This window comes from Gobio gobio (genome assembly GCF_949357685.1).
Source record: "Gobio gobio genome assembly, chromosome: 20".
Classification (NCBI taxonomy): Eukaryota; Metazoa; Chordata; class Actinopteri; order Cypriniformes; family Gobionidae; genus Gobio; species Gobio gobio.
This window is the reverse complement of record NC_137113.1, coordinates 44,091,663-44,107,322: the sequence shown is the minus strand read 5'-3', so window position 1 is coordinate 44,107,322 and position 15,660 is coordinate 44,091,663. Positions and strand designations below refer to the sequence as shown.

Sequence of the window (15,660 nt, the reverse complement as noted above, 5' to 3'; positions counted from 1 at the left end):
TGGGTCTTAGTGCTTAATTTACGACGAAACTCAGAGAGTAAAATAACTTGCAAACAGATGTGGAGACCAAAGGTTGCACTACAAACAACATTATCTGTCACTTTGACGGACAGAGTTGTAAATATTCCACAAACTAAAAAAGTTGTACTCATAGTTGTAAAGCTATGAAATCATATACCTTGTGAATTGAGTACATGTAAGCAGATCAAACTGAATAGACCCAACAAGTTAATGTAAGCCAATTTAAAAAACAGTTATGTGATCTTTCTTTTATTTGAATCCTCTAAAAATAGCTGCTAGCAATAGTGCACACACATTAGTGGCCAAAATTGACATCTTTACAAAATATTATACAAAATTTGTAACAATTTTGTAAGCATATTGCATAGTTGTGCTTGGAGTCATTCGCTTTATTTGTGATAACGCAATGACACGTTAAATTGTGTGGGCATCATTTTTAGCCAGGATGTCATACAAAGAAATTATGAACTTGCAAAAACAAGAAAGAACTAACAAAATATTGATAACTGATTATGTTGTTGCCAATGTATGTTTTAACTGTCAGCTTTTTACATAGTAAAATAAAACATGTAGCTGTAGTTTTGTCAGATAAATACCTCAACCAAATTTAGTGTTTAATTCTTCCCTCATGTGTGACCCTGGAGCACAAAACCAGTCATAAATCACACGGGTATATTTGTGGCAATAGCCATCAATACATTGTGTGGGTCAAAATTATCGATTTTTCTTTTATGCCGAAAATCTTTAGGATTTTAAGTAAAGATCATGTTCCATGAAGATATTTTGTACATTTCCTACCGTAAATTTATAAAAAATGTATTATTAGTAGTAATATGCGTTGCTAAGGACTTCATTTGGACCATTTTAAAGGCGTTTTTCTCAATATTTTCAGATCATATATATATTTTGTCTGGCTATTACCAGACCAAGCTCGATTTAAGATTGAATCAAATCGCCGGCAGATCAGACTGGGTTTACACAGTCAAATATATATTCTCAATTTCCAAAAATTGACCCTTATGACTGGTTTTGTGGTCCAGGGTCACAAAAATGTTTAAATATATAAAATATTTTCCTCATATTTTGATGGATTAATTGAATTTGTAGAGTCATTAAAAACAAATATCCCCTTCGGACATCACTTTTGGCCACTATTGTACGCCACAATAGTGAAGAAAAGATTATCACAACTTCTGTTTAATGCCAACTCTGGGCCAGATTAACTAAACAGGGCAAATTAGAGTGAGAGCGCAATTCCAAAAAAGCATCGATGGGAGTGGACAGTTCTGCGTGTGATCTACTGACGCGCAAATCAAAAAACACAGACGCAGCCGGATCATTTCCATAATGACCAACGCAATCTACCAGTTAGCGTCTGGTTTAAGACGCGTTTTTTTGGGGTGGTAAATATTGTCTCAAATACCAGTGAATTGACGAGTGCAAACCTTTGTAAATCACCACGCGTGATTCATTTAAATACTCTGCTCCCATATATTTTGCGACTCCTACAAATGCATATGTAATAAGATCAGCCGCAAAAATAACCCTGCCCACGCCTTTTCAGAGCTAATTTATCACTGCGTGTCTTTAGTAAATCCTGACAGTAGTTTTTAATGGGTTTACTGCCGCAGGCCGTTAGTAAATCTGTCCCTTCAAATGTTATGTTAGGTTAAAACAAACTGCATTGTTGGGACCCTGAAGACAGCATTCACAGCCTTCCTCCAGCTAAAGCAGTTACCCAAGAGTCCCTGGAGCCAGGCTGAATCAAACTGCAGCTTTGATGTGCTGTATATATTGAAGGCGCTGACTAAAGTCGGATGACATTTAAAGAGCGGCCAGCTTTCATTCCCACTCACAGTGAGGTAGGAATAGGAAAGTTACATTGGAGAGAAGTGGTCTCTTACCTGGGGCATTATGGAAAGACTGTGAGCGTAAGAGTGGACGTGTGGATGAGGTAATGTCTCCACCGGCTCCCAGAGGAGAGGCTCTTGCCCCGGCGCCCAGACCAAACTCCGCTAAAAAGCCATATGTATATGTGTGAAAAAGGTGCTGATTTGAAAGAGCTACTTCATTTTGACATCATCAATACTCAATGGCAAAGTTTATGCAAGCTTACCTGGTAGAGAGGAAGAGGAATGAGCTCGTGCCAGATTGTGGAGGTTTGGCTGGAAGGGAAAAACAGTTTGTAATGTATTATAAATGTACTTTCTTATATAGTATAGGCTTCATTTACAGTGGGGGATATATTATGAAAAAGCCTAGTGTTTTTGAAAGAAGTCTCTTGTGCTCACAGAGGCTGCATTTATTCGATAAAAAATTCAGTAAAAACAGTAAGTAATATTGTGAAATATTAGTTAGTTCACCCAAAAATGACAATTAGCCCATGATTTACTCACCCTCAAGTCATTCTAGGTGTATATGACATTCTTCTTTCAGATGAAAAAAATCTGATTTATATTAAAAAGTCCTGGCTCTTTCAAGCTTTATAATGGCAGTGACTGTTGGGTCGTTTTTGAAGTCCATAAAAGTGCATCCATCCATCATGTAATGTTCCACACGGCTCCGGGGGTTAATAAAGTCCTGAAGCAAAGTGATGTGTTTGTGTAACACAAATATCCATATTTAATTTCCGGCGGTCAGCTATACGCAAGTGAAAAAGTTAAAAGTTACGGTGAAAGAGTAACCCTTGAACCCTGGACGCATGCGTATTGACGAACGCAGAAGCGCAGAGGATAAAGCAAAACAAAACACAGGTTATGAATAAGAGTCTAAAATGAGAATTTTTAAAGAGAAATGGCGGAGGATTTCGATATAAGAGAAGAGGGGCTTGCAATGCTCCTGTACATCGCGTCAGGGGTTACTCTTCCACCGTAAAATCGACTTGTGTACCGCTGACCGCCGGAAGCTAATTATTATTTTTATATAAAGTTTTAAATATGGATATTTTTACACAAACACACCACTTCGCTTCAAAAAGCCTTTATTAACCCCCTGGAGCCGTGTGGAGCAGTTATATGATGGATAGATGCACTCTTATGGCCTTCAGTCACTGCCATTTTTAAGCTTGGATTAGCCAGGACATTTTTTAATATAACTTTGATTGTATTCGTCTGAAAGAAGAATGTCATATACACCTAGGATGACTTGAGGGGGATTAAATCATGGGCTAATTTTCATTTTTGGGTGAACTAACCCTTTAAAACAGCTGTTTTCTATGTGAATATATTTTAAAATGTAATTTATTCCTGTGATCAAAGCTGAACTTTCAGCATCATTACTCCAGTCTTCAGTGTCATCCTTCAGAAATCATTCTAATATGATGACTTGCAGCTCAAGAAACATTTATGATTATTATCAATGCTGAATTATCAGAAAAACCATGATACATTTCTTTGATGAACAGAATTTATTTGAAATAGAAATCTTTTATAACATTATAAATGTATTTACTGCCACTTGTCACAATTTAATGCATCCTTGCTGAATAAAAGTATGAATTATATTGAGGAAACATCATATGATGAAAATGTAATTACAATAATCTTTTATTCATGTTTAACCACATTGGAAGTAAACACAATCCTGTAAAACATTTAATAAAATACCTAACCCTGTCATTTATTTTCTTATTGCATAATGCTCAAATTTTAAATGCTCTAGAACTGAAAGGAGTAACAGAATTGACTTCAGCCTGAGGTTTTATTTATTCGTGTAATATTCTTTAATGACAGAGTGCTTAAGTTTAATTAAGGTTAAGAGCAGTCGCAGTCTAATTGCTGTAGCTCTCTCAGCTCAGTCATTTTGTACACTACTTACACAATAATTAACATGACAAGCACTCTCTATGGCATTGCAACAGGACAAAACAGCTCATGCGCACATAAACGCCGCTTCTTCTGCTGTGTCAACTCCACAGCTGCGCTGGTTACAGGAAAAGAGGCCTGTGGTTTGTGTACGAGGGTTACATTCTGTCATATTCTAAGCCTTTACAGTCCTGCTTTGAGCCTGTTGAGTGAATGACGCTGGAGACTCTAGAGACGAGCAGCTAATGATAGGGAAGACGCCTGCAGGGAGTAGGTCTGGGACGCAGCTACTCTCGCACGGCTGGTTGTAATCAGAAACTGGTCCAGGTCCAGCGGACTTCTCTCGAGTGGTGGTTTCGCAACCCTCAGGGTACCACGCATGATTGTGTGGGTGTGTGTGCCTCTATTATGCTGTTATAAATCTCTAAATCCAAATAAAACAGCCATTGTTCTGCTTCTCTGTACTAATTAAGACGTATCTTCAGATCAGTTGACCGGCAGGCTGGAGTAAACCGAGACTGCAGTTTGTTCGACAGGGTTTGGACATGAAGTGAAGTTTTTATTGCAAAGAGCAGCTAAAAATACCATAATGTTCATGTTACTGTTTCTCAGATATATGGACACATATTCACTAGATTTTTATAGCAGCATGACTAGTTATAAGCAGCCATATTATTATTATTATGGTTTTTAAAGTCACCAAGGCTACACTTATTTGATCCAAAAAAAATATTCCTGCTGCAGAGCAAGTATGGACATGCTACTGCCAGTAGATACACAGACACGCTGCTGTGAGCATGTAAGATATTCTGCTGCTGCATAAATAGATATTCATAAATCCCGTAGCAGATCTAGGCAGGTGGAGCTGAGGGAGGTGGAGGGGTTCAGAGGATCTCTGATAGCGCGCTGCAGGACTAGCTTACAACAAACACTGAACCAGAACATTTAAATGTAGAACAAGCAATCTAATTGGATGCAGGATCAGCAGAGGCCAATCAGATTGTGCCATGCGGTAATGATGTGATGATTGCGTGCAGATTGCATGGAAAGGACCTATTAGCCGGCGCCCTCTAGAGTTTCATGACTGAACTATATATATATATATGTATATGAGCAACTACGTTAAATTATATTGATCAACATCCATAGCTAGGACTATCCAATATACACCGATCAGGCATAACATTATGACCTTATATTGTGCCAAAACAGCCCTGACCCGTTGAGGCATGGACTCCACTAGACCCCTGAAGGTAAGCCGTGGTATCTGGCACCAAGATGTTAGCAGCATATCCTTTAAGTTGTGAGGTGGGTCCTCCATGGATCGGACTTGTTTGTTCAGCACATCCCACAGATGCTTGATTGAATTGAGATCTGGGGAATTTGAAGGCCAAGTCAACACCTCAAATTCGTTGTTGTGCTCCTCAAACCATTTCTGCTTTTTTTGCTTTGTGTCAGGTGCATTATCTGCTGAAAGAGCCACAGCCACCAGGGAATATCGTTTCCATGAATGGGTGTACATGGTCTGCAACAATCCTTAGGTAGGTGGAACGTGTCAAAGTAACATCCACATGGATGGCAGGACCCAAGGTTTCCCAGCAGAACATTGCCCAAAGCATCACTGCCTCCGCTGGCTTGCCTTCTTCCCATAGTGCATCTTGGTGCCATGTGTTCCACAGGTAATGTGTTCCAAGTCTCATGCACCCGGCCAGCCATGTGATGTAAAAGAAAAATGATTCATCAGACCAGGCCACGTTCTTCCATTGCTCCGTGGTCCAGTTCTGATGCTCACGTGCCCCATACACAACAAACTGCGATGTACTGTGTATTCTGACACCTTTCTATCAGAACCAGCTTTAACTTCTTGAGCAGTTTGAGCTCCAGTAGCTCGTCTGTTTGATCGGACCACACGGGCCAGTCTTCGCTCCCCACGTGCATCAATGAGCCTCGGCCGCCCATGACCCTGTCGCCGGTTCTCCACTGTTCCTTCCTCGGATCACTTTTGATAGAGACTGACCACTGCAGACCGGGAACAGCCCATAAGAGCTGCAGTTTTGGAGATGCTCTGACCCAGTCGTCTAGCCATCACAATTTGGCCCTTGTCAAACTCGCTCGCATTTTTCCTGCTTCTAACACATCAACTTTGAGGACAAAATGTTCACTTGCTGCCTGATATATTCCACAGACTAACAGATGTCGTGATGAAGAGATCAGTTACTCACTATCAATGTTATGCCTGATCGGTGAAGTCTTCATTGCCAGTATAACTTTATTGTTGTCTCTAATGAGGTAGGTTTGAAGAAAAAGATCTGTGATTACGCAGGTTCTGTTAAAGGTTCATTTACACTGTAAATGGCAGAGGAAATCAGAGGAAATTGAAAGGCACAAGCTGTACACAGATCTAAAGCAGGCGCTCATTGTTAAACTGTCTTCTTTTGTGCTGCCCAGAACAGGAAAAAATAGTACAGAACACGCCTCAAGATTATGAGTTAAATCTGAAACCGATCATTTTCAGACAACTCAAGATAGTGGTTGTGTAAACTCCTCACTAACAGATATAGCCGAGAACATGATTCATCTTCTTCCTCAAATTACACAGACCTCTTTGAAAAACCTCATGAAATGATCTGCTACTAGTGCATATATCTTGTGCTACAAAAAAAGTGGAAAATGAAAGTTGTTGTACAGAGCAAATAATTGATTTTACGAGAAAAGTAGGCATTCAAATAATTATCATACTGTACAATATGCACATTATACATTTAAGTCATTATTTTATTGATTGATTTAAGTATATACACTACCGATGATTAAGATTTGTATTGTTTTTAAAGTCTCAACAAGGCTGCATTTATTTATTGTGTAATATTGTGAAAAATCTTTACAATTTAAAAGAACGCTTTTCTATTTTAATATATTTCAAATGTTCTTTATTCCTGTGAATTTTCAGCATCATTTCTCCAGTCTTCAGTGGCACATGATCCTTCAGAAATCATTCTAATATGGGGATTTGTGGCTCATTAAATATATATTTTATTATTACCAATGTTGAAATTTTGAAGGATAAATTTATTAAGTTTCATCATTATGCTAGACTATATAGTCCCTGTAATAATGCAACCGATATTGAGTAATGACAGCTAAAATACAGACTTTTTGAGTGTCTTATAACAGAATAGATTATGTATTTATTGTTTTATTTCAGATTTGTTAAACAATAAAATAATATTTCGAATAACAATAACTAAAATTATAATATTAATAATAATAATAATAAAATGTGTGCTATGATCATTTAAGTAATAAATACTTTTTATTATGCGTGTCATGTAAAGTATTTTTATGTAAAAAATCAACAAAACAATATTTATAACATGCTTTTTGTTGTTGTTTTCACACTTTTTTTCTAAAATAAACCTTTAACAGAACCTGCACAATCACAGATCTTTTTCTTCAAACCTACAGCATTAGAAACAATATCGTCAATAAAGTGAATGAAGACCAACTATCCACTGTAGTTCTTCATTGTGAACCTAACTTTATCGACAATGTTGTCTCTAATGAGGGAGGTTTGAAGAAAAAGATCTGTGATTGCGCAGGTTCTGTTAAAGGTTCATTTACACTGTAAATGGCAGAGGAAATCAGAGGAAATTGAAATGCACAAGCTGTACACAGATCTAAAGCAGTCGCTCATTGTTAAACCGTCCTCTTTTGTGCTGCCCAGAACAGGACAAAATAGTACAGAACACGCCTCAAGATTATGAGTTAAATCTGAAACCGATCATTTTCAGACAACTCAAGATAGTGGTTGTGTAAAAAATGCCATAGCCTATTAGTAGTGATCATGTTGCAATGGATTATGGAGATGCGTGGACTGGACGGTTTCTTCCCTTGCGGACTCACCTGAGAACCAGACAGTGAGTTGACGGCATTAAGATAAGAGGGACGGGCGGCTGCGTAGGTTTCATGGTGACCCGACGACTCCTTCATCATAGACTCTGCTCTCTTAATGATGTCACCGATGCGATGAATGAAACCTTCCTTCTCTGAGGGCAAGATGAACTCATTATGCACCTTGAGGGGGCGAGAAAAAAGAAATAAACAAAACCAAATGAGCAAGCATGACTTGGGAAGCGGCATCAATTCTGAACGCCGAGGGCACACGTAGCGCACGTAGACCATGCAGGGATCAAGGGGGCTCTCTGTGCGATGCAAACTATCCCTTGACAACTTAAAAATGAAACGTGCTTAAATTGAGCATGTGCGCACACTCTTTTAATTCAAGGGAGCTTTAATTAAAGTTTGTCCACAAGCTGAGCTTTTACACACCACTAATAGCAGTGGGTGTTCACCCTTCGACCAATAACACACCAGGAGCGACTCCGGTTCTGCCAGGACTCTGAGACCAAACAAAGAGCTTCTGTATCTGGGAAAAGGAGCTGCACTCAGTCACACAGTCATGTCATCGAACACACACACAAACACACACACACACACACTTACAATAGGCGTCCGTCCACCCACTCCTACATATTCAGCACTACAATCAAAGCCTCATATTTACGGAAAACGACAGGAATACATTCATATTCTATTTATACTTTGATATGAACTTGGAAAAGCACAATTTTATTGTTATTCTTAGATTTTGCCCATTCATCCTTCAACTCAAATTCATTAAAGAGAACCCGTTTTCAAAGTCTTGATTTCGTTTTTTTGGCTCTACTAGAATTGAACATGTTCTCCATTGTTGCAGCTCCTCTCTTCCCAGTCTGTCATTAACACTGTTTAGTTCCTGTCTCTATGAAGCCCCTCCTTCTAAAAAGCACAATGTGCTCTGATTGGTCGGCTGGATTAGTGTGTTGTGATTGGTCAATCACTTCCAGCGTATTTGGGATAATACCCGCCCCTTATAATAACACACTACTAACTAACTTAACCAGGCCCCACCCCTTTATTTTGCATATGCCTTGAGCGGGAATTATTTAAATGAGGAATATTGTGACGTGTTCGTTATAAGTACTAAAAGTAACTTTGCAACTACATGTCAACTAACTTATTATAACTCATTATAATGTTAGTAGACTGTTCAGGTTAGTGGAATAAGTAGACATGAACTTGCAAACTTACTTACAGTATAGTAGAATTAATGTTGTGGAGCATCAAAATAAAGTGTTAGCAGATATTAAGCAGATTAATACTCTAATGAGAGGTAGTTGACATGTAGTTGCAAAGTTACTTATAGTTAGTAGAATGTCTAAAGTGGACCATCGAAATAAAGTGTTACCCGATTTACAGTGTATTATTGTTTCTTTAGAAGGCTTTTGTCTTTCAAACACAATAAAATGCACAGATTCATGTCACTTCATGTTTACATGTAATTGCCAAACTGTTTTGTCAGCCAAACCTCTTTTGACCTAATATATTTAATAATTAAGTCAATAATTTAACAAGACAGATTCATTTTTAGCTTTTTATTCACAAACCCCACACTGTAAAATAAATATTGTTGGTTTAACTTAAAAAAGTAAGTTACCTGGTTGCCTTGCAATTCTGAGTTAATACAGTGAAGGAGATTGTTTTAATGAACAGAAACTCAAAATATTTGTTATCTGAACCACATAAAATATCTAAGTTGATTTGACAAAATATAAAAAGTTCATGAAAATAATTTTTACAGTGCACCTCACAATGCACTTCATGTAATTGATAGCAAAGAATATAATAATTATTTTCTTTCTCTTTGTATTTTACTGTATATCGTACAAGATTATCCTATTCAAGTTAACATGATAAAAAAGTTATGCAAAGTCAAAAAGTAATCAAAAAGCAGATTATATGTTATATCTGTATTTGATTACATAACTAATCACAATTTTCGTCATACAATTTGCAATTAGTAACAACCTACAATTTGTAAGTAGCTAATCTACCCAGAACTGTCCTTCTTTACAATCTCATGTAAATCTTGAGTACCTATAGAGTAGTATTGCATCCATCATATCTCCGAAAAGTCTTTAGTTTTATTATATTTATAAAAGAAAGATACACTGTAACGAGTCTTTCCGAAAAAAACGAGCGGCTGGAGGCGTGTCGTGTGGGCAGAGCTAAAGAGTCACGCGCGTGCAGCGATTTGCGTTGAGAGCGTCTGAAAGCTGTGACATCCTTAAAGGGTTAGTTCATCCAAAAATGAAAATTCTGTCATTAATTACTCACCCTCATGTCGTTGGACACCCGTAAGACCTCCGTTCATCTTCGGAACACAAATGAAGATATTTTTGTTGAAAGCTGATGGCTGAGAAAGGCTTCAGATAGGCCTCCATTATTCAGTACATTTACACTCCCAAGACCCATAAAAGGCACTTAAAACGTTGATACAAAGTCCATCTCACCACAGTGACTCTACAATAATCTTACGATGCAACGACAATAGTTTTTGTGCGCAAAAAAAATCAAAATAACACCTTTATCCAGCGTGTTCTTGTCTTCCGCGTGTGCCTCCACGACGCATGCGCGAGAATATGACGTAGCGCCGGGGCTACGTCATATTCAATATTCAGGGACAAACAGAATCAGATCTAGAGGCTGAAATTGAACAGGAGAAGCAGCAACGACGACTACAGCTGGATGTCTCAATGGTATGTAACTTACTGTAACTTATACACTTGCTTAGCGGCTTGTCATGCGCGAGTTTTACAACATTTGTGTGCCTTTACTCGTGGTTTATGAGGATATAATTTGGTTTATGGACTATTAAATGTGATTTAATGTTAGCAGTAGCAAGCGGTTTTGCACGTCAGGCTAGTGCGTGTTTACATATAAAAACAATGGAATAGTAGCGCATTTGAATGAACGAGTCGATAGCTAACAACACAAAGACATTTGAAATGCAGGGAACAAACAAAACACTACAACTCCGTTGCTGCTCCGGAAAAACAAACTCTATCTCTCGCTCTGGTCTATGGGTGCACGCGCGCCCTTCCGGGAGAAGTACCCTTAGGACCTGTATAAGGAAATTCCACCCCATTTGACGTCACACATACCCATACTCGAAAAAAAACTTGTGAGAAACCGGAAGGAGTATTTTTGGCACAGAAATACCATCAAACGTCCAACTTAATTTTTGAAACTTTGTCCATGTTTAGCATAGGAATCCAAGTCTTTAACAGTGTAAAAAACTCAGTATGCATGAAACAGCATTTCACCCCCCCTTTAACAGGAACATTTGTAGCCCTCCGATGCAATGCAAGAATTATTAAATCACTTCATTTTATATTATGAATTCTATGTATATTATATTAGTCTTCAGATAGTATCAGTGTCTGAGGTGTGCATTTGCACAGGCAACTTTCTATCACCACAGATGTATTACTTGTCTATATCTTGGTTAGGCCAACTAGGTGCTTCACCACTATGTGTAATTTGTGCCAGGTTGAGTTCAAATGGCTTTCAAAAATCTGGTGGGACACCATACATTAGACGACATTAATCAACAAATAAAGCAGGTGCTCTCCAGCATCTTATTATGAAACTTATAGACGGAATTATTCACAATGAGAGCAATAACATGCATTTAGAAAATAGATATTTTACTTACAAAGTATAAACAGCCCATGACTTTTTGTGTAAAACATGGGACATTTTAAACGTTTTGGGGGTGAACATTCAATCAGAAAGAAAGGGAAAAAAAGAGAGAAAAAAGAAAAGAAATGCAACATCGCTCTTCCGCGTCTTATAATGAGGGACAAACAGAACCAGATGTCTGAAACAGTGGGTGATCTGGGGCTTGTGTTAGTCAGCTTATGACAAAATATCTCTGAAATGTACAGCAATGTGAGTAAAATGCCTGTCTGTGCACGTGTATCATGTATTGTGCTCTACTATATTAAAGAATCATTTAGAAAATGTGGTAACACTTTACACTAAAGTTTCACTTGGTAACACCTGCATTTTTCAAGGATAAAATGAAAAGCAGAGCCTCTGCTTTTAAACAAACAAACAACCAAACAAATATATTCAAGCTTATTCATTCTTTTTTTATCAACACAAAATATTTTTTTTTTTTACAAAAAGCTGAGAAAATCGTGTGTTTGACAAAGTGTTTGTCCGGATCGGATTCAGAACGATGATCACACACAGATGGAGTAGATCGAGTCCATCAACACCCCCAAAGCTTCACAGCTTCCTCTTCATGCGTTCGACATTTCATTCAGTAACTAATCTGAAAATTGGGGTTACTCTGATATTTTTAGCCTGAGGTTGGAAATTATGAATAGTCTAAAACAGGGGTGTCCAATCCTGCTCCTGGAGGGCCACTGTCCTGCAGAGTTTAGCTCCAACCCCTGAACTAGCTAATCAAGGTCTTATTAGGCATACTAGAAACTTCCAGGCAGGTGTTTTGAGGCAAGTTGGAGTTAAACTCTGCAGGACAGTGGCCACCCCTGGACACCCCTGGTCTAAAAGATCAGCAGTAACTTTTTTAAATGAAATTCAACAAATATACAGTGGTACTTTTCCTGAGTATGACGCAAGCACATGCAGTTCAGTCCAGCTGTAGGTTCTTATGCAGTGACACGGTAAAGGGAAAAATGTGTCAATGTGATCATTTAAGATGTCAGGCACCTACCATCACCGCAGCGATGTCCTCAGGGTTGTCGCCATCCAGGTCGAATTTGAAGGTGACCATCTTATCGTTGTGGGTCTGTAGCTGACACTCAACCACCCGATCTACTTTATCAGACAGCTGTGGGGAACAACACACACATCAGTCACGGAAAATACTCTGTGTCTGTGTGCATGTGCTTATTACCAGACATTTATGGTATTGATATAGCCACGGTGGGTTTCTAGACGCCCCCAAACGTATCATATATATTTGTCATCAAATGAAAAGACTCATACGGTACATTTTTTAAATGTATGCATTTAGCATAAATAACCTACAGTAGAAACTGTTTCAAAGCAGCTTCACATTAATAAGTAACAGAATTATGAATCATGCAAACTTCATCAAACATGAGACAAATTCAAATTCAAAGCAGCTGTAGCCAGATAATAGTGTCAACATTCAGTTCAATAACTGTGCCAATAAGATTATTCAAATGATTTATGCTTAATAGCATAAATAAAGAGCATTTGGGCTTAAGTGCCCTAATTCTCTTTGTGCGTGTGCAAGTGTGCATTGGTCATTGGTCATGGTCTGAGCTAATTGTGTTTACTGTTTATCTCTCTGGCCCTTTGAACGCTAATCAATGCAAGCCCAACGGGTTCCTCGTGAAACAAACGACTGAGGACATACCGTACCCTCACAGAGAATGATCACGCATGGACAACCGCTAAACATCTTCAATTCACATGCAATATCCTTCCAAGTATCACCATTTGCCTTGCTAACACTATTTATTGATCATCTGATGGATTTACAGAAGTGCAGAAATGGACTGGTCAGTGATTTGGAGTAGTAGTTGACCGATATATCACCTTTATTTAACATTTTTTAAATATCAGCTTATGACATTTTTCTGCTTGGCTGATAACTGTCGGAAACTTTTATTTTGACAGTCAAAATTGTATTAAAAGTTTTACTATATTTCAAATAAATTAAACTTGTTTAATATATAATTATATTTTGTATAAATTAAATTATTAAAATAAATTAATGATAAAATAATTTATTAGTAATAGAAAGGCAAATGCTATATTTCCTCATTTGTATTTTTTCCTATTTTGTCACTATTTAACAGTAAATATAATGTCAAATTAATTTAAATATTGAAGCATTTACAGTCTTTACAAATTAAATAGTCAAACTTGCATTATAAATATATTATAATATTATTTTAAATTAATATACTGTATTTATATATATATATATATATATATATATATATATATATATATATATATATATATATATATATATATATATATATATATATATATATATATATATATATTAATATATTTTTTAATTAAGTTATTATAATACATTTATAACAAAATAAGTTTTTAGTAATGCTATGCTTCCTCAAGTTTTTTCATTATTTAATTCAATAAATATAATGTAAATTAATATAAATATTAGAGCAGCATTTACTATCTTTACAAATTAAATATTCAAAATCATATTATAATTATATTATAATTTTTTATTAATAATTGCTTTAACAAATATATATATATATACTTTTTAAGTTGTTATAATACATTTAATTTGGTAAATATAATATCACATAAATATTATTGCAGCATTTACTATCTTTAAAGGGGTCATGGACTGCGTTGTTTTATTGTTTTATCATGTTTCCTGGGGTGCACTTATAATGTTAGAATGCTTTTTACATCAAATATTGTCACAATTTATAAATAAAAGGCATTTTTCCTGTCCTGATTTTAAGGGGCGTGTCCGCTGTGAGACTTCAGTGTAAACGCCCACTGCTGTGATTGGCTAACGTCTTTGCATTTGAAATAGTATTACTGTCTCTTTTAGCGCATTTTTACTATTACAGCTCTCAAGGTTAACTAATCGTGAAAAGTGTTGCATTACATTTAGAGCTATGGCATTACATTTAGAACTATAGCATTACATTTAGATCTATGGCATTATATTTAGATCTATGGCATTACATTTAGAGCTATAAAATTATATTTAGATTTATGGCATTACATTTAGATCTATGGCATTATATTTAGCTCTATGGCATTACATTTAGAGCTATAAAATTATATTTAGATTTATGGCATTACATTTAGATCTATGGCATTATATTTAGAGCTATAGCATTATATTTAGAGCTATAAAATTATATTTAGATTTATGGCATTACATTTAGATCTATGGCATTATATTTAGAGCTATAGCATTATATTTAGATCTATGGCATTACATTTAGAGCTATACAATTATATTTAGATTTATGGCATTACATTTAGATATATGGCATTATATTTAGCTCTATGGCATTACATTTAGATCTATGGCATTATATTTAGCTCTATGGCATTACATTTAGTTCTATGGCATTACATTTAGAGCTATAGCATTACATTTAGAGCTATAGCATTACATTTAGTCTATGGCATTATATTAAGCTCTATGGCATTATATTTAGATCTATGGCATTATATTTAGAGCTATGGCATTACATTTAGAGCTATAGCATTACATTTAGTCTATGGCATTATATTAAGCTCTATGGCATTACATTTAGATCTATGGCATTATATTTAGATCTATGGCATTATATTTAGATCTATGGCATTACATTTAGAGCTATAGTATTATATTTAGCTCTATGGCATTACATTTAGAGCTATAGCATTATATTTAGATCTATGGCTTTATATTTAGCTCTATGGCTTTACATTTAGCTCTATGGCATTACATTTAGCTCTATGGCATTACATTTAGCTCTATGGCATTACATTTAGTTCTATGGCATTACATTTAGATCTATGGCATTACATTTAGAGCTATAGCATTATATTTAGATCTATGGCATTACATTTAGAGCTATAGCATTATATTTAGATCTATGGCATTATATTTAGAGCTATAGCATTATATTTAGCTCTATGGCATTACATTTAGTTCTATGGCATTACATTTAGATCTATGGCATTATATTTAGATCTATGGCATTACATTTAGATCTATGGCATTATATTTAGCTCTATGGCATTACATTTAGAGCTATAGCATTATATTTAGATCTATGGCATTATATTTAGCTCTATGGCATTACATTTAGATCTATGGCATTATATTTAGATCTATGGCATTACATTTAGATCTATGGCATTATATTTAGCTCTATGGCATTACATTTAGAGCTAT

At 36.2% G+C, this 15,660-nt stretch overlaps 1 protein-coding gene across 2 annotated transcripts in view; it reads right to left on the bottom strand.

Moving 5' to 3' along the window:
* wnk4a (WNK lysine deficient protein kinase 4a) overlaps positions 1-15,660 on the bottom strand; it is an 88,135-nt gene that overhangs the window by 16,603 nt on the left and 55,872 nt on the right. For both annotated transcript variants that reach the window (XM_079801621.1, XM_079801622.1), the window contains 4 exons: positions 12,451-12,567; positions 7,728-7,898; positions 2,138-2,186; positions 1,926-2,036 (listed from right to left, as the gene is read on the bottom strand). In XM_079801621.1, the coding sequence (XP_079657747.1) occupies positions 1,926-2,036; positions 2,138-2,186; positions 7,728-7,898; positions 12,451-12,567 (448 nt within the window). The remainder of the gene's footprint in view (positions 1-1,925; positions 2,037-2,137; positions 2,187-7,727; positions 7,899-12,450; positions 12,568-15,660) is intronic.